Source organism: Macrobrachium nipponense, chromosome 3, assembly GCF_015104395.2.
Source record: "Macrobrachium nipponense isolate FS-2020 chromosome 3, ASM1510439v2, whole genome shotgun sequence".
NCBI lineage: Eukaryota > Metazoa > Arthropoda > Malacostraca > Decapoda > Palaemonidae > Macrobrachium > Macrobrachium nipponense.
The window spans coordinates 129,654,121-129,677,696 of NC_087202.1; the positions used below are offsets into that span (position 1 = coordinate 129,654,121).

Below are 23,576 nucleotides of genomic sequence, written 5' to 3' on the forward strand. Positions count from 1 at the left end.
TCATAGTTCCCAGTTGTGCTTGACTTCAAGCCTTGTTGGTTACTAAGGGGTAATATTTTCTTGGTAGTATTTTATAATCAAATTAAAGGGTTTTGTGATATCAACAGCTCCCCAGTTATCCTTAATATTGAAATTCCTTCCAGTTTTAAAGGCATACATTTATGAGGATCTACTTTTAATGGGTATTACTCCGCCGATAATGATGTCTGATGTCACACTATAAAGCATACAGCGGCTGTGAAAAGTGCCCCTATTTTACAAGGATAATTTGAGAGAAAAAATGTTAATATAACACGTATTGAAAGATATTTTAAACTGATTTTGTATATAGTATCCAGTAGACTGTATGATTTGTTTACATCTGTTTACATCTGCTCACGGCCACCAGCTAGCGACGTAACTTAGGGAATTTTTCTTAATTTTATGATAACCTGACATAATTTGGCTTATTTTTAGTATTTCATTAATTTGCTGAGTATTTGGCTTGATATTCAGTGTTTTTCTTATTAGCAACAATAATTATGCCTACCCCTTACAGTACATATATACTACGTACCTAGCCTAGCTTATGGCGCTCAGTCAACCATCATATTATGGATGAATTGGGCGTATGTAGGGTGGTTATTTTACTACAGTATATATTTAAAGGTAGAAAAAAGTGCATTGAATGGTATGTTATTTAACACTGAACTTATTTAATTGTAATTTATTGTATTCATGGGTAACGTTTTGTATAAAAAGGCAAGGTTAGGGTAATAACTGGTGGTCAAGAATGGATTAATCCGTTTTCAGTTATTTCTTATGGGAAAAATTCATTCAGATCTCGATAAAATCGCTTCTTGTCTTCTTCTGGAACGAATTAACATGGAGGTCCGAGGTTATATTGCACTGCAAAATTTAAGCAGCAGTTGTAGCTGAAGCTGAGAAAACAATGTTCACACAGCTAATGGCTGTAAATTATCGTGCATCAGCAACCAGATGAAACTCGACCACAAATAATAGTGGAAAAAAAAGTATTTTAATGAAAAATACTGAGCATGAAAGAACACATTTTACGGTTTTCACGCCAATAAAAGATAAAATACGTAAAGCTCGTATTATCATAAAATAGGGTGAAAATAGTGAATGGAATCAGTTGATTTTTTACACAAAAAAAACAAGCTCCCAACACCATTATTTAAAAAAAAACTAAATCTAGTTCACAAGAAGACTTTTTTAAGGTTTTATTGAAAATAATGGCAATTTCAGTCGTGTTTATTTTGTATAGGGTTTCTACATTCTTATTACTGACTTTTCTTTTGTGCTCATATTGTCTATTAAATTGCCAAATGGGGGATTCATGTAAAAAAAAACGTGGTATTTGTCAAATTGAATATACCACGTTTATGACTTGAATTCCCCATTTGGCATTTTAATAGCCAATTTGAGTACAGAAGAAAGGGTCAGTAATGGGAAGAATAGAGAAAACTAATATTATACAGAGTAAACGCGGATGAAAGATGGCCGATGGCCAAATATTTCAATAAACCTGTATTAATAAAGGTTGTCTTCCAGCAAAGACTCAAGTCATATTTTGACTTGAAAACACTTCAAGTAACGAAAAATAACCTTGTCCCGTATAAATAGTTTCTAGAGATTTATTAACACTAACTAATTTACTCTAACTAGAAGCAAGAAAATCTCTGAATTGAGTTAAATACGGCAAAATAAACTTACTTCCACCCTCGGCTGATTCTTCCAAATCAAAGGCATTGATTGCTTTGTTTTGTATTTTATAATACAATAAATATGAGACTACATACAATATTATTAGATATTTAAAAGAGACAGAGAAAAGATGCATTTTCATTATGTTAGTATTTTATGAGGGTCTGTTGGTGCTTAGGCTAATAAGTTGATAACCAGACAACAGTGTTATAAACCCTATGGAAGGTAGGTTTACAGAGGGTAAAGCCCAGTTATGAATACATTGGACAAGTGCCATCAAACCGAAACGCGGTAACCAATTCCAATAGATTGTAGTGCTTTGAACTATTTTTAATAATGTATTTTTATAATGGTCATTCAGTTTTTTTGTGGTATGTGCATAAAATTTATAAGTGTGATTATTTTTTTTATAATGCTGCTGTTCTTATAGGCCATGGTGAAGATGTTCCAGGGATGTCGATTAGTGCATGCAGACATGAGCGAGTACAATATTCTCTGGCATGATGAAACTTGCTATATTATTGATGTAGCCAGGCAGTTGAATCCTACGCATCCTCCCATGGTCTGCAGTTTTTGTACGGGACTGCACTAATGTTATCAAGTAAGTTTAATTTTTTAAAGCCTGTGCTTACTTTTAAACATTGCATTTATTTGCATATTTATTCTACTACTATTTCCAATATTTTCAGGATCTTTACTGCCCTGGGCAGATTTTAGGCCCTTGACTGTTAATTAAATGAATATTGTTTTAATTTGTCATCTGAGCTCCTAGAACTCAGTAGAGACTGATGCAAGTATGGAAATTCATATTCTCTCCTATTATTCCCAGGTATATGTTATCCTGTCTCATGTATGTGTTTGATGCTATTCCCATTTGATAACTTTTTTAAATTATATTATTTTTTGTTCTGATGCCGTATACTTACCCTGAACTACTGTCGTAGGAGAATCCTGGATGTCAATCGGTACTGACCAGAAAAAACTGGTTATTTCTTCTCCTACCCTTAGCCAGGTACGTGCCCCAGGGGTCGAAGATCCTGACCCATGACCCGATCTCCAGTCCTTTCCTGGTCGCTGTAGCGTTCACACGCTTCAGCTTTTCGTCTGTTACCAGCCCGTTTCTCTTTGTGTTTCCCTGTGTGTGTTGGTTTCAATTTTTAGATGGAGGTATTTTCTCAACAGCGTTGCCGTGGTCCTTAGGGCAGGGCTTGTGGAGCTTTTCTCTCTCCGGTGAAGATAGACCCCCACACTTTATGCAACAAATGTTGGAGTCGCCCTTGTTCGCGTGAGGCCAACGTGTGGTGAGTCGCTGTGTCGACAGTGGCATCAATGGGATCTGGCCTCGACAAAGGGAGAAAAAACCTCCCAGTGAGGGGACCTAGGTGAGTCCATTGCCGGGGGGGGGGGGGGGGCCCTGCCAATGGCGGGGCCTGAGGAGCATTTCATTGCCTCCACAGGATGTGCGTCGGACGATACGAACCACTTTTCTTAGGAGTTTTGAATGCATGGTGGTCTGCAGTGCGCCCCGTCGATGGACGTGCTAGAGAATCTGCCTCCTGCTGCGGAGTGTCCCGCTCCTGAGCAGAGCGCTCTGCTCGGTCCACCCAGTGTCCCCGTGGGTCTGTCCTCATCCTCCTCCACTATGTGGGGGGTCTCCCAGGTAGGCGGCGTGAAGTGACGGAGTCTTCAGGGATACCCCCCGGGCCATGGTCTGGGACCCCTCGTACCCCAGGCAAGTCCCCCCCTGCGGAAGTGTTTTCCCATTCTGGGGAGCTTCCCAATGATCTCTCCTGCGCTGATCACACCCTGTCTGCTCCGCCTGCTCAACCCAGGACAGGAGCCGCTGCAGGAGAGACAAGAATAGAGATGTCTCCTAGGAAGATAGGTCCTCTTCTGATGGTTCCTCTTACAGGTCCTCTCATAGAAGGCGCTCTCGCTTCAAGAGGAGGCGCTATGGGAGGAGTCGAGGACGGTCTTACGTCTCCTCCCTGGACCGACAGTCCAGATCTCCAAGTCGTAGCCGGGGCCGCAGGGGTGGGAGTAGGAGCAGCCGCCCCTGGGATGGCTCGCGCTGTAGGCCCCACCGCTCTCTGACCGCAGGGTCTCTGAGGTCAGTCCCCGAGTGCGCCGCTCCCAGTAACCACCCCCCATGCGGGGGTCTTCTTGAGGGGTGCCCTGCTCTCTCTGCGCTCCCCCCATCCGGAGAATGGCCCATGACGCCCCCTCTGGCTCGGGCCAGGCTTTCCTCCCCCAGGGGCGCTTCAGTTCTCAGTAGAAGGTCCTGGGTCCTCCCGGCAGCCCTCTCCTCCCCTGTCGCCGCAGCCGTGGACTTTGAGGACTTTGAGGATGAGGCTTTCACCGCAGACCAGTCCTGCAGAGTACCCTGGAGATCCAAGGCCCACATATGAGGGCTCGGTGTTCCGTAGAGTGCTCGGAGTAGTCCGGGCGAATAACGGATTGGCGAAGCCCTCCGCTCTCCCTGACTCTAGGATGGCCCTGGTGTGGACTGGCTCTTCAGGGGGCAGGTAGTAGTGAAGCAGTCCCAGTCTCTTCCCCAGCCACTGTACTCCGCTGAGGCATTGGCGCAGGTGGAGGAAGTAGTTACTGGGTCCAAGAATTCCCTGAGGGCCCAGGGCTCCTTGAAGTTCCTCCTGGCAGCCAAGGTCAGACAGAGGAGGCTGTACGCCCCAGGAGGTATGTCCCTGGCTCCGAAGTTGGTGGAAGGGCCTGTCATGTCCCTCGCTCTGGGCCTTTCGGAGGAGAAGGTTTTGGCAGGCCCAGTCTCGTTTTCCTTTTCCAGCAGGAAGCCATGGCTATGGAGTATACTGAGTGGACCTCATCCCCATGGGCGTCCCTGTTCCCCCAGACCGCCTGGTGGAGGAGGCTCTGGAACATTAGAGGAAGGCTAGCCAGGGTTCCATTGTTTACAGGGCTTCTTCCTTCAGACAACCTGCTGTCCGTCGCAGCCAAGAACTTCAGAAGCCTAGACAACCATCCAGACTTTAGGGCGGGGCGGGGCCCCCTCAGGTATGGTTAGATCCTCAGGAGAGGCTGGGGTCCTCAGAGAACTTGGCCCTCTTACAGAGCCCCTCAGACCCCTTCTCTTTTAGAACCAGGCCCTCGGCCCCTCGGAGAGGTAAGGGGGGCGGGCCGCTTCCCCAGATGGAAGGAGACGAAGGCCCCCGTACCTGCCTTGACGTCTCAGGTTGGGGGGTTGCCTCTCGAAACTTTGGTGGACTGGAAGGATCTCGGGGCCGATCCCTGTACTATCCAGGTCCTCGGGTACAGCTACCAGATCCCCTTCCTAGACAAGACTCCTCCCCTGACGGGGGAGCCCGACAGCAGGGCTTTCCGCCCCCAGGATCCCCAGTAATGGGGAGGCACTTAGACTGGAGGTCCTGTCTCTGTTAGAGAAGGGAGCCCTCCAGCGAGTTGCAGATCACTCCCTGGGGTTCTTCAGCTGCCTCTTTCTGATGGCGAAGGCTTCAGGTTGGTGGAGACCAGTCATTGACCTGTCCATACCTGAACACCTATGTCCTCAAGACGGACTTCAAAATGGAGACCCACGCTCTGTTCTGGCGGCCCTGAGGAAGGGGACTACATGGTGTTCCCTTGACCTCAAGGACCTTACTTTCAGGACTCTTCGCTTCGGCCTGTCCCACAGGCGCCGCAGGACTTCACAGGGTGTTCTCCCTCGTGTCCTCCTGGGCCCACAAGAAGGGCATGCGCCTTCTGCAGTACCTGGATGATTGGCTACTTCTTTCCTTCCCAAGGGAACTCTTGAAGGAGCAGAGGGACGAGCTCCTGGAACTCTGCAGTCGTTTAGGCATCGTCCTAAACTGTAGAAGTCTCACTTGGAGCCCACCACCAGGATAGGGTTTCTTGTGGGGGGATGGATCTGGACACAGTAAGGGCCAGGGGCTTCCCGTCAGAGGAACGTTTGAACAATCTACGTAATGTAGTGAGCCCCTTCCTGGCAGGTGCTCCCCTCCCGGTGAGAGAGTGGCAGAGACTCATAGGCTACCTCGTCTCCCTAGAGAAGCTGGTCGGATGTTCCCCCCCCCTCCCCGGAGATGCTCCTCTTCACGGACGCGTTGAAGGAGGGCTGGGGAGCCCACCTACAGTCGAGATGATGGGGGGGGAGCTCTACATCAACGGGTTGGAGCTCCTAGCCATTCACAAAGCGCTCCAATCATTCGAGACCAGACTAAAGGCACAAGCGGGTGGCGGTCCTGTGCAACAACGCCACCGTGGTCGCGTATTTCAAGAAGCAGGGAGGTCTGAGGCCACGCCTCCTGTGCACCCTAGCAGAGGCCATCCATCCTGGGGTGGGCAGAAAACGTGGCAATGTTCATTGGGCCGGGACAAGGAACGTGATCGTAGATGGGCTCAGCAGACACGGGCAGGTCCTGGGGGCGGGATGGTCCCTACACCTGGTGGTAGTGGCCAAGTTGATCAGGATGTGGGGCTCCCCCTCCATGGATCTGTTTGCAACGAGTCTGAACCACAAGCTCCCCAGTCCCAGACCCGGCGGCAGTTTGGGAAGACACGTTCCAGCACCCCTGGGACGGGCTGGATCTTTACGCGTTCCACCCCTTTGGGGCCCTCAGACATGTCCTCAACCAACTCCAGACCTCCAAGGGCACCGTCATGACCCATGTGGCCCCCATGTGGCCAGACAGGGACTGGTACCCAGACCACCTAGAATGGTCCATCCAAGGTCCCCTGGGAGCTCCCCCGAAGACCGGACCTCCTAAGGCAGCCCCACTTAGAGAGGTTTTCACGAGGGCCTGGACCCCTCTGCCTTCATGGGTGGAGGCTATCAAGCTACTCCTTAACAAGAGAGGCTTATCCTGCAGGGTAGCCTTACGACTAAGATCCCTTATGTGTTTGAGTTCCTGGTCCACCTGAGGGAGGACAAGGGACTTTCCATTGCGGTCAACAAGGGGTCAGGGCAGCATTGAGCCAGGTCTTCTACCAAAGGGGTGTAGGCCTGGGTAACTTCAAGACCTCTCCTTACTACTAATCCGGTGGAGCGGGTCCCCCTCCTCCCGGGACAAATGACCCCTTAACCTTAGACCGGGCCTCCCCGTCCCTAGATACTCCCACCTCCTAAAGAATAAATCTCCTACAATAGTAGTTAGGGGTAAGTATACGGCGTCGGAACAAATCACAAATTCTTGGTAATTTGTATTTTTCCTAGCTATACTTACCCCGAACTACTGAATTTTTAAGCCCTCCCTGCCTTCCCTGCATATCTGAGGACAGGAGCATTAGAGGTGTGGAAAGGACTGGAGACCGGGTCATGGGTCAGGATCTTCGTCCCTTAGGGCATGTACCTGGCTAAGGGTAGGGGAAGAAATAACCAGTTTTTCTGGTTGATACCAGATTAACATCCAGGATTCTCCTACGATAGTAGTTCGTGGTAAGTATAGCTAGGAAAAATACAAATTACCAAGAATTTGTCATTTTTTTTTGGTGTATTGCCGTCATCCTATTCGGCTGGATGGTTTTTATGGTGTGGGGTTCTGGGTTAAATGTATATGAATAATTATAAGTAAATCTGTAATGATATGAATTATTTGGAATGGTCACTGGCTACTCATATGGTAGAAAATAATAAATTCCATTACTGTATTTTTGAGTCTATGGAAAGTACAGTTTGTTACTAGGTATGTATTGGCTTTCAAAGCAAACAGCAACTCATCATTACAACATTTCATCCTCTTGTACTTGATTCACATATTCTTTGGCAAACAAAAAAATATCCTGGGCTCCTTGGGTGACCATTTCCTTTTTTTTTTTTTTATAATTCACAGCCATTGAAAGAGATGTCAGGTAATGGTTAGTATAGGATGAAACTCGCTGAAGGTAGCTTTTTTTTTTTTTTCCCTAGGTAGCACAGTGTGTTCAGGATACTGTGTGGAAAGTTTCTTTTTTATCTTATTTTTTGCCTGTAACAGTTATTAATACTTATATAAAAAAGGTTCAATACATTTTTCTTACTAAAGCAATATATGTATGCAGAGCCTTAAACGTAATAAATGGAAACATGTCCATTTTGCATATGCTTAAACGAGCTACTGTTTTGTATGCAGTAGTTTACATGTATAAATATATGATATAATTATTTTGAAAGGTCTGTTTAATGTCATGATGTTTCTTGTGTTTTTTAACAGGTTTTTTCACCTTCTAAAGGCCTGTCGGACTTAATGACTCCTTTGCAGCTGTTTGAGAAAGTTAGCAATATAAAGCTTCCAGGACCAGAAGAATCTGCCATTACCATGGTATGTTTTATTTGTCTTCTGTATTGGTATGTAGGGGTATGGATCATCAGCTTTTGATAGTTCTTTGTGTTACAATTCTTTTAAGTTAATGTGTTCATGTATTGCTGTGGCCCTTCTAGTTAACCCACACCTCATAGTAAACAGTTTGTAACACAACTAAAAAGAAAGGATTATAACTTTTTTCAGAGTAACAGTTTGTAACACAACTAAAAGGAAAGGATTATTACTTTTTTCACCATTTTGCATCTAGCCATTAACTTTAGTTTTTGTTCAATCACTCTCAGGTTATTTTGTGGCATAAGGTGCCAAGCATGTCTAAAGATCTTTAAATTTTGCATCTTCCACAGACCATAATGTGTATTCTTAACATTGTGATGTTGATGGATATCCTAAGATGGTGCTTTATGGATACCTTGTTTGCATGCTATTTAGCTGTAGTCTAGCTTTCCTATAGATTTATCAGTTTTTGTCAGATTTGGGCTTCTTTTGAAACTATTGGTTATTGTAATTTTATATGGGTGCACAAGTTTTGTGATGAACCTATTTCAGTGTAACATTAGTTTTACAGGATGGCAGAGATTTAAGGAAAATGACAGGAATAGTCATTGTACTTGTTGCTTACCTAGTGATTATTGCAGGTAAGCAGTGATAAAAACAGCAAACTAAAGCTATTATAGATGAGTTTTACAAAACAGTAATGGACTGTCATTTGTGACTTTATGTAGGTTATTGAGACTTTGCAAAGGAAGTCATTGGTTTGTAATTAAGTATGACCCACATTTTTTATATTTGTATACTTTAATTCTGTCTCTTGCATAGAAAATATATCTGATTCCTGTCAGATAAATAATGTGTCTTTGCAGTTTTCCTATAACTGTTTGCAACAGTAAACAGAATGTATGCAACATGAGAAAAATTGATGACTTGTGTAAATATAGCAAAAATTTGTCATTTTTTCTTTACACAATGCATCCTAATGGAAAATTCCATAGAAAATAGTTCTCTGTTTATACCTATGGCTCCTAAACTTGGATTTTTCTTCTTCCTTCCATATTTGTATTGTTAACCTTTAAGAGGCAAGGATGTCATGTCTTCAAGCTTGATCCCACTCTCCCTCATCCCCTCCTTGTTCTTTTAGTCTTTGGGTTTGGTCTAGATTAGGGGATTTGATTGTCAGTCACATATTGGCATTCTGGTTAACTTTATTGGAGGCATCAAAGACACCCTTGTTTGTTAGTTAGGCCATATGCCTAGTTACATCATTGTTTCATACCAACAGTCGGTTGTCACAAGAAAGGTATTTGTTTCTGTTTGTTCCATTCATGTGTTTTGTTGAGGTTGTACATTTTGACTAGATGTCAAGTTTAGGAAGCTCCTAAAACATTAGTAGCCAAATAATTCAGTCAAGTTAGTAAGGTAAAGGAAAGATTGGTATGCTTTTGTAGAGTTCTTGCAAGAAACAAAATGATTGTAATTTGTCACCCTTGTTTATAAATTCAATAACTCACCAAGGTGTGCAGAAAGCTCATGTAAGCTTTTCTGATATACTTATGTTAATATGGTACATATATATATGTATATTTCTTAGTGTGAAAACATTTTTCACGTTTTCAAATTCTCCAGAACCACTGACTCAAATTCAGCCAAAATAAAAAAAAAAAAAAGTATCTGTCGGTAAAGGAGTTCATATTATCAATGGGAGATGAATTAAGAAATAATAAAATGAAAGGTTCCTTTCTGTAACTGGATTAGATTTTCATCAATGCTAGAAACACACATCTACAGGGAGACACTGGTTATTCCAACCTTCCCAGAAGGAAAAGGTCCTGTCAAGTTTTAGATGTACTATGAAATAATTTAATGGCTAGTTAAGTTTGCAGAATTTCATCGGTCTCACTCAGCTTTCTCAGCTCTCGTGGTACACATTCTTAGCATCTCTGGCTGATGTTTATGCTAGAAAAGTTACCTTACCTATGTGTACATGTACAGTGGTACCCTGACCTACGAGTGAATTAACGTAAGAGTTTTCCAAGGTTCAAGTCGTCACTCAGTCAGTTTTTTGCTTTGTTACACAAGCAAAAAATTGAGGTATGAGCTCGAGTTGCCGCTGCTACCTAGATGGCATAGTGACGATATTAAGATAAGCAAAGAAGAAAAAGTAAATACGCATCTTTTCCATGAATCTTTTAAAAAGTTGTTCATTACTTCACTGTATCCAATAATATTGTATGTACAGTAACATCTCAATTAACACGAGGGTTATGTTCTTGGAGAGCTCGCTGTTTTAATTAAAACATGTTATTTAAACAAACATTTTTCCCATATAAAATTGACAGAAATAAGGGGGATTATGTTTCCTGCGGACTTGGGGAACTCTGTGCTTTTTTGAGAAGTACAACCAAATTGGATAACAGCAATATCTGTTTTGGCTTGTATTTCAACCATCATACGATAGTGAAACAATTACATAAGTTATGTTATAAACAGTGTTATGTAGAATAGGACTGATATCGTTTTATGTAATAACTTTTATTTGCTATAGATCAAAGATCAGCAAGGAAATATGCTGTTAATTTCTTTTAAACCCAAGTTTTAGTTGAAGCTGAGGAAACTGCTCAAGCTGCTAATGACTGTTATCGTGCATTGGCAACAGGGATAAAACTCCAGTAAAGTTATGCCATTATTTACAACTGCAGATAAAATCAAGAGAGAATAATTTTAATCAAAACTACTGGGCTTGAAACAACAAATTTTACTGTTGTTTTCACACAAATAAAAGATAAATACTGTAAAGTGAACGGAATCATTTTTTTTCTTACCAAATAATCATGTTCCCAATGCAATTTTTTAATGAAAAAAAAAAATTTAGTTCACGAGACTTATTCAAGCCATATTTCGACTTAGAAATTCGTTGTATAACGAAAAATGACCTTGACCCAAATAAGTAAAGTATCTAGATATTCGTTTATGCTAACTATAAGCACGAAAATTCTCACAGAACAGAGTTAAATACAGTGAAATAAACTCATATTTGCCATCAGCTGATTTCCAAACCAAAACATTGACCGCAATGTTATTATTTTATAACATAATAATATAAGAATACATACAATATTATTGGATACAGTGAAGTAATGTATAACTTTTTAAAAGATTCATGGAAAAGATGCATGTTATTCGTTGTGTGTAAATTATACATAGCCATTAGCAGCCTGACAGTTACACTGATGTCGGAACAAAGCTGATTCTCGTTTCGTGTCAATTTTTTTTTCTTTATTAATAAATAAACAATCTTTCGCTTTATTAATAAAAAAAGTTTTTCGCTTTATTAAAAGAATACATACTGTGCTATGTCTTCGTTTATGTCTGTGGCAGTCTTCTGATTTGAAAACAACATTTAGGTGCCAGTTTGCTTTAAATCAAAATTTTTGCATTTTTTAAATAATAAAAAATATTTTCTAGCTCGCATTAAATCGAAAACGTGTTAATTGAGAGGTGACTGTACTCTCATATTATTGTATTATAAAATACGACTAACATGGTAGTCAATGTTTTGTTTTGGAAATCATCTGATGGCAAATACAAGTTTGTTTCGCCATATTTAACTCAATTCTGAGAAAATTTTCTTGCTTCTAGTTAGCATAACAAATATCTAGATACTTGACTTATATGAGCAAGGTCATTTTTGTTATACAATTTTTTTTTAAGTTGAAAAATGACTTGAATACATCTCATTGTGATTGAGATTATGTTGGTGGCAAGTTTATCGAGTAAAAAAATTATATAATTCCGTTCGCTATTTTCACTTTATTTCATTGTAATACGAGCAAAAGTTATGTATCTTTTATCGGTATGAAAACAACAGTAAAATTTGTTGTTTCAAGCCCAGTAGTTTTTGATTAAAATAATTTTTTCTCAATTTTATCTACAGTTGTGTTTGACGGCGTAAGCTTATGGGAGTTTTATCTTTGTTGCCGATGCACGATAATAGTCATTAGCAGCTGGAACAGTTTTCTCAGCTTCAGCTACAACTTGGTTTAAATTTAGCATTATATTTCCTTGTTGATCTTTGATGTATGGCAGATAAATTTATTACATGAAAATATCTCTGTCCTATTCTACATAACATCATTTATAACAGAACTACAGTAATTGTTTATTATCGTACGATGGTTGAAACAAGCCAGACGGATGTTATTATCCAGTTCAGTTGTACTTAGCAAAAAATTGTTTCTCGTTCAGTTGCTCATGGCTGTTCAAATTTGCGCAGCGAGTATGTTAAAACAATACTTTCATCATTCTCCTTTGCTGTTTTTGAACTTATAGAACTAGAAGATTGGATAAAGTTTGGCTGTCGTAATTTGGCCTCTCTTGTAAAATCGGATTATCGCAAGACGAAATATATAACGAGAAGATTGGATAAAGTTAGGCTGTTGTACTTTGGTCCTCTCTTGTGGAAAATCGGATTATCGCAAGACAAATTATCGTACTTGAACTTTACCTGTACACTGTATAAAACCTTACTATATCTTTGCATACTCTCTATTGTTTTTACACAATATTTATTTAGAAATGTATTTTCTTTATTTAATAACATGAAACATAAAAATATGGGGTGGCATTTTAAGAGTTGGAACAGAGTAAGGGCATTTCAAGTACAGGCAGCCCTCGGTTAACAGAGGTATCAGTTAATGGCTGTCCGGTTTTACAGCGTTTGTCTAGTGAAGCTGTTAACTGGATTTTTGGTGCTGATCTCTGGTTAGCAGTGCCAATTTCTAGTTAACAGCAGCACCAATCTCTGGTTAACTGTGCCGATATTTGGTTAGCGCCCCCGTTAAGCAGATTTCTAGGGCTGTTATTGTTGATTTTCGGTTTGCAGCATCAGCTAGGAACGGAACCCCTGCTGTTAACTGAGGGCTGCTTGTATTTTCAGTGGAGGAAATTGATTTGATGTGCAAGTAAATTGAGCTACGAGTTCGGCCACAGAATGAATTAAATTTGTAGGTCAAGGTACCACTGTATATGGCAAACCTTTGGATGTGTGTTGTAGCTTGCTATGTAACTGATCATATTTGCCATGTGAGAATTTGATACATGAAATACACAAAGATATAGTTGATCAGTAATATTTCCTTTAGTTTATGAAACTTCACAATTTCTTAGCTCTTAATGATTATTGAATAATTTTTGTCGGGTTAATTCTCTCTTAAATTCATTAAACATTATGATTATTAACATTTTCTTATCTTTGTTTTCCTAATGATGTTAAAAGCAAAAATTATATTCTCTACCCTTTTCTGACATACTGGAACTCTGGTGCATTTATCAGGTCAAACCTTCCTCCTTAATAGTAATGCATTGGAAGACGAGGTTGAAGGGTTTATTTAGAAAAAGCACATTCTTATGAATGAGGTGATTTTTTCAAATTCTGTATTGTATTTATGAATGATCTATTATAATATCTTGAATTTAATAGTATATACTATTTTTACCAGATGCAGATCTCTCTAAATTTGTAAATATTGTATGGTGCTTTGAAGTAGTCTTTATTTATCTTCTGATTATATTTTTATATTTGAATTACAGATAGATGAATATGAGAAACACCAGGAGCTGTGGCGTGAAAACAGGCAAAATGTTGGAGACCACTTTGAACAATTGTGGCTAGAAATTCAAGCCGATGAAAAGCAACAGAAACAGTCATGTAAGATTGAGACTGGAGATAGTGACGAGGACAATGCAAATTTAGAAGGAGAGATGGTATGTGACCTATTTTTTTGCCCAAAGTTCTTTAAATCTGAAGGCTAACTTACTTGATGGATTTCCTCAAAGAACCATATTAGAATCCTACTTAATATTCATTCTATTATAGAGATAAGGCAAGTAAGGGACCGTGTGGTTACTTACAAATTTATTTTCACAAATTTCTGACAAGACATTTACATGAACAGACCAGTGGTATCTAACATCAGAGCAAGGAACATGTTACAGTCAGACATGTTATCTCTCATCTGGAGGATGGTTAATAATTTTTTTTACAAAATAAGTAAAGTTCTCCATTACATATTGTTCAATAGCTTAAAGAGTTACATTTACAGATGGTTTTGGTTTTACAAATGAATTACCATAACTTCTGAAAATACGGGAAAAGATAGCTTCGGCTGATCGTCTTGGGCTCGTGTTTTCTGGTGAAAGTTGGTGATCTTGTTTTGGCAGTGCTGGTTTTAGTCTGTGGCAAGTCAATGACCCAGTTTATTCAACGCTCTTGCACAATTTTCAGCCATCTACTGCTTGAGGATTATCATCTCCACCCATCTGGTGTTTCAGTCAAGGGTGGTAGGGGGGTCCACAATGTCGACGTGAATGTGGGCGACTTGACAGTCGGTTGTGCTTTAGTTCCCTATCCCTGACTGTATGCTTTGTGACTTTGGATGTTTGGCAGGGAAGAGATTCTCTAGCTCTTTCTTGATGTCTGTGTTCATGGCTTGTGACAGGATATAGGCAGTTGAGCAGCCTGATGGGTGTTATAGGTCATGGTTGAGGTTGAAAGCTTTCTTCCTAAATGCCAATGGTAAATAGGGGCAAGGATGTCTGGCACTTGTCATGTTTTCATAGTCTGTTGCAAAATCCCTCCATGAGGACAGGATTATCCTGTCAGAGTCACTGAAGGCCCACGTCCTCCTCCTGGCCTGCTGCAATCTCATGATATACTATCCCAATCTGGATGGTGCTGACAGTGTTTCTGCAAATGGCATCTGCAATGTTGGAGGAACCCTTCAGATATCTTATATGCAGACAAGTGACACTGCTGACCAACAGTCAGCCAAAAAAAAAAAAAAAAAAAAAAAAAAAAAAAAAAAAAAAAAAAAAAAAAAAAAAAAAAAAAAAAAAAAGTTTTGGCCAAGGGATGCACTATGAACTGTCATCATTCAAGCATGTGCTGGAAATGTTGGATGGCCTGCTAGCAGTTGAATGTGGAGTATTTTTGTTCTGCTGGCAGTAGTTCTTGGCTGAATAATGCCTGTGTCATGTTCAAGTTTTGTGCCTATCGCTATTACTAGCATCAGTTGTCAGGTTCAGGGTTAGAGAAGGAAAATTAAGGTTACTGCAGAACGAAGTGCTTTTTTGGCTAATGGAAAAGCTTTACCTTGTTTGTTAGACTAATAATGGTGGTAATTTATCATGTCGCAAATTTCTAGGAGGGATTTGATGGTCTTTGGCTTGTTGAAGGTAGTGACAGCATGGATCTTCATCCAGAGGGCTTATTTTTTTTATCTGGAGTTTGACGGCCAAGAAATTCTATTGTGTCTTAGGCCCCTTGCACATTTATCATGTTTGATTACTAGCCAGTTTTCTCTTAATTTCGGTAGGACTAATTGTCCTTAATGTTGCTGTTTATAGAGCCTGAAAATTAGAATGTTTTTGAGGCACAAGATGCAGTACTGTGGGGTAAAATTCTCCAAGGATATTGTCCACGAGTCGCTGGAAAGTCGCTCCTTTGTGTTGGAGGCTAAAACAGCTGTGGTTGAAAGTGTATTTCCTGAAGGGGGTGATGATGGCTTTTTTTCTGATTGACGATGGGTGTTTTTTCTGTCTTCTTCTGTTAGCAGGATTTCATAGTATCCCTTCAGGAGGCAGATTTTTGTGCACATTCTGACTCTTCAACTGGTTCACTATGTCGGTGATGTTAGGCTGGGGTTACCTGTCTGGTACAGTCTTGATATTGAGCTGTCTGTAGTCATCGCAGGGTCACTATGTACAGTCTGCTTTATGTAACATGTGAAGGGGGATGCCCATAGACTGGAGGCTTTCTAGTAAATTCCTGCCTGTTCCATGTCGTGGAATAATTATTTGGGGGTACAGTCATACCTCTACATACGAAAGTCCCCACGTACGAAAAATCCAGGTTACGAAGGCAAAGATGAAGAATTTTTGCTTCTGTGTACAAAAATAATTCAGGTTGCGGAAGGGTGTACTGTAAAGTCCGATATTTGCCCGGGACGCCAAGAACAATTTTAAAACTTGCGCGCTGCCAACTCAGTAGACTAGCCACCATCCTCCCGCTCTCCCATTGATTCCTAATGCTTGTTACCGCCGCAAGATCCTGCTCTCCTATTGGTCAGCATCTATCCCATCTACATAAGGGAGTTCCTCGACCATTTCGTTTCGGCAGTGTTATCGTACACACATGGAATTTGTTCGTTCACATAGATTTCGTTTGTTAACGTAAATTTGTGTTAGTGATTTCGTTTTCGTTGTACTGTAAGTTACTTTATCGTGTTGTGTGTGAACTTAATTACGTACTGACGTTATTAGCCATGGGACCCAAGAATGTTGCTTAAGTTCACAGAAAGAAGAGGATGCTTTCTATGGAGACGAAGATGGAGGTAATCAGGAAGTGTTAATGTTTTCTGCCATTTTTTAATGTTTCGTAAATTTAAGTGTTCGTTTTCTGCTGTTTGTCCTCCTCCTCTGTCGCCACTTTCAGAGATGGCCTCACTCAAAAGGTAAGGTTCCACACTTTATTTACAGGTACAGTAACGGTTAGGTTTAGGTATCGAATTGTCCAAATTGTTGTTATTTCATTGTTTATTGGTCAATTTAGCTTTATTATACATTTTACTGTAGTGTTTTTTTAGGGCTTCGAACGGTTAGGCAATTTACATGTAAAAATTAATTCTGGATACGAAAAAATCAGGTTACGAAGGCTGTTTCAGAACAGATTAATTTCATAACCTGAGGCACTGCTGTATATGTTTGTCTAGGGGCAAATGTCTGAAGTGTGCTTTGTGGGGCTGGTAAGGTTGTGTTGGAGGTTATCTTGAAATATTTCAGGGAGTTCTTGGAGTTGTTAATGGACCTCTGGTCTCATCTTGTTCTTTGCTGCTGCTAGTAGAGTGATGGAACAAGCTGGTATCTGGTTACATCCAAGTACATATTGGCCTTCAGGAAATCTGCTCCAAGTAGTGCTTGTGCAACGTCTGCCATGATGGCTTTTCAGGTGTACGGTTTGGCACTGAATGATGAAGGTTATTGTTCAGCGCAGTGGATACCTGGAGAGTGCTGGGTTGGGGTTGAGGCGACCTGCACATGCCTGTGTCTACAAGAAATTGAGTTTGGCGTCTTATCAATGATTTTAAAAAATGTTGAGTGTTTCTGTCTGTCTCTGTACTTGAAACAGAAAGACAGCAAAAGACAGACCAGTTTCTTCGTAGAAGGTAACTGGTCTGCTTCACATTTTTGGCCCATGCTTCCCAATCTCCAGTAGAAGAAACATAGGCCCTTAGGATGCCCTTGTCTTTTGGTTCAATGTTTGTTTTTTTCTCCCTCCTGTAGGCTTGGGAGTGGCAAGTTCATCTACCTCACTGTGTTCATCTATTCTGCTTTGATGCTGCTGTGTGACGACTACTGGCACAGGTAGTCAAGAGGGTTCTAATGATGTCTGGGCCGTATGCACTGCTTTCAACATTCTTAGAAACTCGACGAGGGGCATGTGTTGGTTATTGTAGCGAATGTTTGGTGATGCAGGTTTGATAGGAAGACTTCTCTCACCAGATCTAAAGTCGTTTCTGGTTGATCGTCTGCAGCAGGAATTATCAACAACCGTATGTGTGACAGCTGCTGGTCTCCTGTTGCTGCTCCCATGTTGTCTAGGAATTTCCTAGCAGTGAGGGGTGGGGCATAATGAAAGATAATTTCAGTTGTGCCTTCAGTGGGCCTTTTATGCGATTGGTCAGCCAGCCACTCTGTGATCTGCTCGAAAACATTGTCTGGCTGGAACTCGAGGAAGGTGTTGGCTTTGCAGCATGAGGACATGATTTTCTTTTGGATCTTAAGATGGTCTTCTCCCAGAAAAACCAGGCCTCTGGGTTGTGAATGGGGGTGGGTGGATGTATGCTGCTGAGGCAGGGCCTGAAAAGTAGTAATTTACATCAGACATAACTTCACTATTTGAGAAGTTAATAATACTTTTTACAAACTAATTACATATTGAAGAGTTTAACTTTTACAAATGGTTTGGTTTTACAACAAATAAAATACTATAGCCTATGAAAATACAAGAAGATGCCTTTGGCTAATCATCTTGCGCTTTTGGGTTACGGTGAAAGTTGGTGATCGTGTGTTGGCTGGGCGATGGCTGGAGAGCCCAACAATGTAAGCAGTTTTTTCCCAAAACTTTATATCTGGTTATGCTCTAAGGGTGCACTAGTTTTGACAGCTCAGAGCAAAAAGTAAGATTGATGTATGAGGCTTGATTTTTACCTGAATACAAGGGAAAATAAAATCTTTTATTGAAGAAGAAAACTTAGATCATCTATATATTATGCCAAAACTGCTGACTTTTGAAAAAGAAACCCACAAATTCAAATACTTAGAAGTAAACAAGTTACAAATTGAATTTGTGGGTTTCGTTTTTCATCTTCAGAAGAATACTGCTGACTTTCTTAATATTGCTTCACAGATCCATTATTTAGATTCTTTCCACAAACTTACAAAATATTGATTACATGATTGTTTCCCTAAACATGACTTTGGAGGTGCAAAATCTCGATAACAGTAGCCCTTCCTGTTCATGTTTGTCAATGACCGTATTTAAGGGTAAACTAAAGCAGAATGGTATTCTGCTTTAATTTACCCTTAAATATGGTCGTTAACAAACATGAATGGGAAGGGCTACTGTATCGAGATTACTGCACCTCCAAAGTCATGTTTTGGGAAACAGTCATGTAATCAATATTTTGTAACCTTGTGGAAAGAATCTAAATAAAAGGGATCTGTGAAGCAATATTAAAAAAAAGTCAGCAGTTTTGGCATAATTTATAGATTATCTAAGTTTCTTTCTTCAATAAAAGATTTTACATTTAAATGAGGTTTTACTAACAAGACTAATTTTGCTGACTTACCTTAGTAAGAAAAACCAAGTACATAGTTGTTGTTATAAATTCCAAGTCTTGCATATTTCCACTTACATTCGGGTAAAAATCAAGCCTCATACATCAACCTTACTTTGTGCTGTGAGCTGTCAAAACTAGTGCATCTTTCTACATAGATCAAAAGAATGGTATTGTACAGGAGAAACTAATTATAATTTTGCTTTACAACAATCAACCTCCTTACTTGAAAATGGATTTTAAATCTTTTTAGTAAGCTTGTAAATCCAGGCTACTTGATTTAAAGGAAAACCTGTATTAATAATGTAATTTGTATTCAATTTCCTGGAATATCTGTAGTTCTAAGGAAAACATCTGCAAGTTGTGTTGGTGGAGAATTGAAAATAAAACAATTCTTGGTATGTTTGTAAATTTTGTAAATACGTATGTTATAATTATCATCAAGCATTTTTAATCTTTCTTTTCAGGATCAGAAACTAGGGGCTTCTTGTGAAATTAAGGATGTAAAGAAGAAGAGCAATATCAAGGTCGTAGGTGCAGAAGAATGTGGTATGACAGACAGTAATGAAGTTGTGAAAAATAAAAATCTTTTAGCAAAATCTAATGAAGTTAAACTGGAGTCAAAAACTGTAACATTTGAATGTCCGCAGGATGGTGTTCCTACAGAGGAATTTCCCAGCCTTAATATTCCTTTAAACAAAGGCAATTGTAAGCAACCCAGAAAGAGTAAAAAGAAAAAGAAGTAATTATTTCTTAAAAGTATTCTGTTAAAATTGATTTTGGAACCATTTTGAAAAAGAACGAACTGCTGAATTTATTTTGTGAGGTAGAGATTTTTAGGATCTGCAGTTATGCTGGAACCTTTTAATTTTGGGTTGTTATGAATTTAAAAGGCATTTTGAATTTTGGTTCTGTCAGATGTTGAATATGATGGCTAATCTTTGTGCATAACAGACTTTCATTTCTGTAAATGTTAATATTTTCTAGATGGTGGGGATACTTTATTGGACCATTACTGGTCAAATAGCAACTCTGTGCATGGGAGCATATGAACTTTTAGGGGTCTTATTGATTCACTGATATTGTAATATGATCAAGGAAAATATGAACATACATTTTATCTTTATTTTATTTACCAAATGACAGGGGTCCCATTTCAAGAAAAGAAAAAAGGTTGGTATTAAGATATTTATTTTGTAATGGTCGAGTTTGTATGGCGTTTTTACATTGCATAATAATCGAAAGTTACTGATATTTTTGTGAAAATGGTAAATAACAGACCATGTCTCTAAAACAGAAGCAGCAAAACCAAATCTAATGGGACAAAAAAAAAAAAAAAAAAAAAAAAAAAAATCTAGAAAAGTATGCTGTGAGAACTGTTTTATACTTTTAAAAAAGCAAACCTCATTTATTTAGACATAATATAAAAATTCTGCTGTTAAAAGGTGTCGACATGCAACCATTTATTATTTTCTTAAAAAAAACACCAATTTACATAGTAGATTTTCACATGGCTTCCTCAATGAGCTGGACAAAATCTGAGGATAGACAAATCGTAAGAGCAGACCAGGCATGCTGATCTGAGAAACTTAAATTAAGCCACAGGCTTCTCAATGAGCTGGGACAAAAATTGAGGATAGACAAATCGTAAGAGCAGACCAGGCATGCTGATCTGAGAAACTTTAAATTAAGCCACATGCTGAGCTTTGCATCGCAGTCTCCACAAATAATGAATGAAGCTTTTTTAACCCTGTGACAGCCTTACTAATCTCTCCAAGAAACCATCATATGCAAAATCATAAATATTTGTATTGCAGTAAACAGTATATACACTCCATGTTTTCTGACTATAAATAGGTAATCTGGACTGTGTGTAGTCAGCCATACCTTGCACATGTGGGAGGTTACAATGATAAAGTCAGGGTTAGTGTCAAATGAAAACATTAAATTGCAGTTACAAGCACAAGTCTGGAGATCTAAGAAAATTTGACCTTATGCTTCAAAATATAAAAAAGAAGTACTCTGCAATTTTTCTTCCGGTTATGATAGTAATGAGCAGCAGGTCCAGGGTTCAGCTCAATGTCCCAAAAAAGAATGAAAACTAACAAATATAACAAACCTAATAAATACTCAAAACAACAACATATTAAAAATCAAAAGAACAATAAATAATGATAAAATCAATGACAACAGTAATCTCATTTTCATAAAATTAATTATTTGGTTACTTACCTTCTGTTAAAGTTAGCTTTACCTCTGCACTTTTGGTGTAATTGGCATTTAAAAATTCAAAATACACTTGGCTAACCCACTCGGACTGTCACTGAAGTCATCTGTTTTCCCACCAGATGGTGCTGCAGTGTTCATGTTCTTTTATTTCATCATGCCCACCCACAAAGATGTGGGGAAGCTGGGTGGTCTTCCACTTTAACAGTAGGTAAGTATCCAATAATTTTGTCATGAAAATTATTATTTTTATACATTCAACTTCCCTGCCAGATATATACTTAGCTATAGACTCCGTCGTCCCCGACAGAATTTCAAATTTCGCGGCACACGCTACCGGTAGGTCAGGTGATCTACCGCCCTGCTCTGGGTGGCAGGACTAGGAACCATTCCCGTTTTCTAATCAGAATTCTTCTGTCGTCCGGACCGTCGAACATTTGTTGGGTTTGGTTCCTCTCGATTGGTTTTTCTTTTTTCACCGGCAATTGATCTTCTTGACCGACTTTTGGTGACATATCTGGATTGTTGGATTGGCATACGCTTTTGTGGACTGTTTTGTGGACTTGATTTGGATTTTTCTTTAAAATGTCTGATGCTGGAATGGTTGTGAGACGTGTGAATGTAGGCTGTAAGGTGAGGTTGCCGAAAGCTTCGGTAGATCCTCACACTGTATGCAAGGGTTGCAGGGAGTATGAATGTTCTTTCACTAATACTTGCAAGGAATGTGAGAATTTGAGTGAGAATGAGTGGAAGAATCTAACTAATTATTTGAAAAAGTTAGAAAGAGAAAGAGTGAGGAAAGCTTCTTCTAGAAGTTTAAGTAGTTCGAGATCTAATGAACTAATTCCTAGCTTGGGATCTTCCCCAAGGGTAAGTATTGCTACTTCTCCTTCCTTTTCAGCCCCTTCTCCTATTGCAGAACCTGCAGATTCAGCGAAAGAACTTGCGGATCTAAAAGCAGCCTTCAAGTTAATGGAAAACAAAATGGCTGCCCTGCAAGGTAAGGCTAGTGATTTTTCAGTGGACAGTGATGTGAGTGTCCCCAGTGTAGTGGAGGGGGCATCTGGTTGGCTCCGCAACGCTCCTAGGTCTAGACCTCTTCCAAGCTCTCATGCCCAGAGGAGAAGGAATGTCAAAAACCAAAAGGAGGTTGTGGAGAATCCCCACCGATCAGGTGTCCCTTCGGCGGTTTCTGTGACACCCCAGACTGCCAGGGATCGCTATTGTAAAAGCGTCCTGCGTGATTGTTTTTCTTCGTCGGGATCTTCGTCTCCTAGACGTGATTGGAGGGATTCGGATCGCTCGCGACCACTGAAGAGGAGTTGGAAGGCTCCGACTATTGACTCGAGCCCGGAAAACTTCCCTGAGGAGTCTCCTTTGGGAGTTAAGAAGGCAAAAAGAGCCATTCTGTCACCCAGAGTTAGAAGGAGTCAGGAGGTGGAGCCCATGGACTCCTCCCCTCCTCCTTCTCCTCCTCCCGAAGAGGATAAAGAGGAGGTTACTAAGAGGTTTCTGGTTTCCATGCTGGAGCAGATATCGTCTTTAGTAGGAGTGCTTTCTAAGGAGCCTCCTAGAAGGAAAGACACTTCCCTCCCTATCAAAAGGTCCTCCAGACGTGTGGAGGTACCTGCCGCCAGGATCGATGCTCCTACTCGAGGTGAGGCTCCTAGTAAGAACGTGGAGTCAACCTCACGGAGGGAGCCGATCAGGCGTCTGGCACCGGCCAGGAGTGAGGAGTCACCCAGGAGGCAGGAGCCAAGAGCCAGGAGCGAAGAGTCTCCCAGCAGGCAGGAGCCAAGAGCCAGGAGTGAGGAGTCACCCAGGCAGGAGTCAGGAGTCAGGAGTCAGGAGTCAGGAGGCAGGAGGCAGGAGGCAGGAGGCAGGAGTCAAGAGCCAGTAGGCAGGAGTCGGAGTTCTTCCATGAGGCAAGATACGAATAGACTCATATCTGGAATTTATGACTCTTCTCCAAACAGAAGCTCCTCTCCTTCAGATCGTTGGAGGTCTTGGAAAGACTCTTCCTCCAAACGAGAGCTTTCTCCTTCGTCGGATCGGGGTTTGGACGAGTTGTGATTGACGAGCTTCCTACAAATGAAGGACTCTCAAACTATAAGATCTTAGCCTCCTTGTTACTACAAGAGTTTGGAGACTCTCTTAGTCCAGCGGCTCCTCCTCCTCCTCCTCGTTCTCTCTTTTCGAGTTCGGCTACTGTGAAATCCTCGGCCTTTCTGAAAATGAAACCTGCGATTTCCATGAAGAAGGCCCTCCAATCTTTGGATTCTTGGATGGGCACTAAGAAAGAGTTGGGAAAGACAGTATTCTGCATGCCTCCTTCCAAACTCCATGGAAAGAGAGGTAAGTTTTGGTTACGGGACAGGAGAGACTATGGGTCTTTCTCTTCCTGCATCGGCAAGACGTCGGACTTTGCCAATCTAGTGGATGCTCCAGACGTCACTCTTTAGGA

General features: G+C 40.6%; 2 protein-coding genes across 2 annotated transcripts; both read left to right on the forward strand.

Annotated features, from left to right (window-relative positions):
• Positions 1-7,894: 7,894 nt before the first annotated feature.
• Positions 7,895-20,006, forward strand: LOC135222056 (uncharacterized). The gene is made up of 3 exons (XM_064260198.1): positions 7,895-7,994; positions 13,581-13,754; positions 19,354-20,006. Exons 1-3 carry the CDS (start codon positions 7,920-7,922, stop codon positions 19,630-19,632), a joined length of 528 nt encoding a protein of 175 aa, XP_064116268.1. The 5' UTR covers positions 7,895-7,919; the 3' UTR covers positions 19,633-20,006.
• A 2,552-nt stretch (positions 20,007-22,558) lies between these two features.
• LOC135222518 (protein IWS1 homolog) lies at positions 22,559-23,185 on the forward strand. Its single transcript, XM_064260603.1, has one exon. The coding sequence runs from the start codon at positions 22,559-22,561 to the stop codon at positions 23,183-23,185; it is 627 nt and encodes a 208-aa protein (XP_064116673.1).
• Positions 23,186-23,576: the final 391 nt, after the last annotated feature.

Excerpts from the sequence above, each read along its gene's own strand:
- LOC135222056 (XM_064260198.1), top strand. The coding sequence starts at position 7,920 with ATGACTCCTTTGCAGCTGTTTGAGAAAGTTAGCAATATAAAGCTTCCA. Across the intron at positions 7,995-13,580 it reads AAGAATCTGCCATTACCATG|ATAGATGAATATGAGAAACA; the intron begins GTATGTTTTATT and ends TTTGAATTACAG. Across the intron at positions 13,755-19,353 it reads CAAATTTAGAAGGAGAGATG|GATCAGAAACTAGGGGCTTC; the intron begins GTATGTGACCTA and ends CTTTCTTTTCAG.
- LOC135222518 (XM_064260603.1), top strand. The coding sequence starts at position 22,559 with ATGGACTCCTCCCCTCCTCCTTCTCCTCCTCCCGAAGAGGATAAAGAG.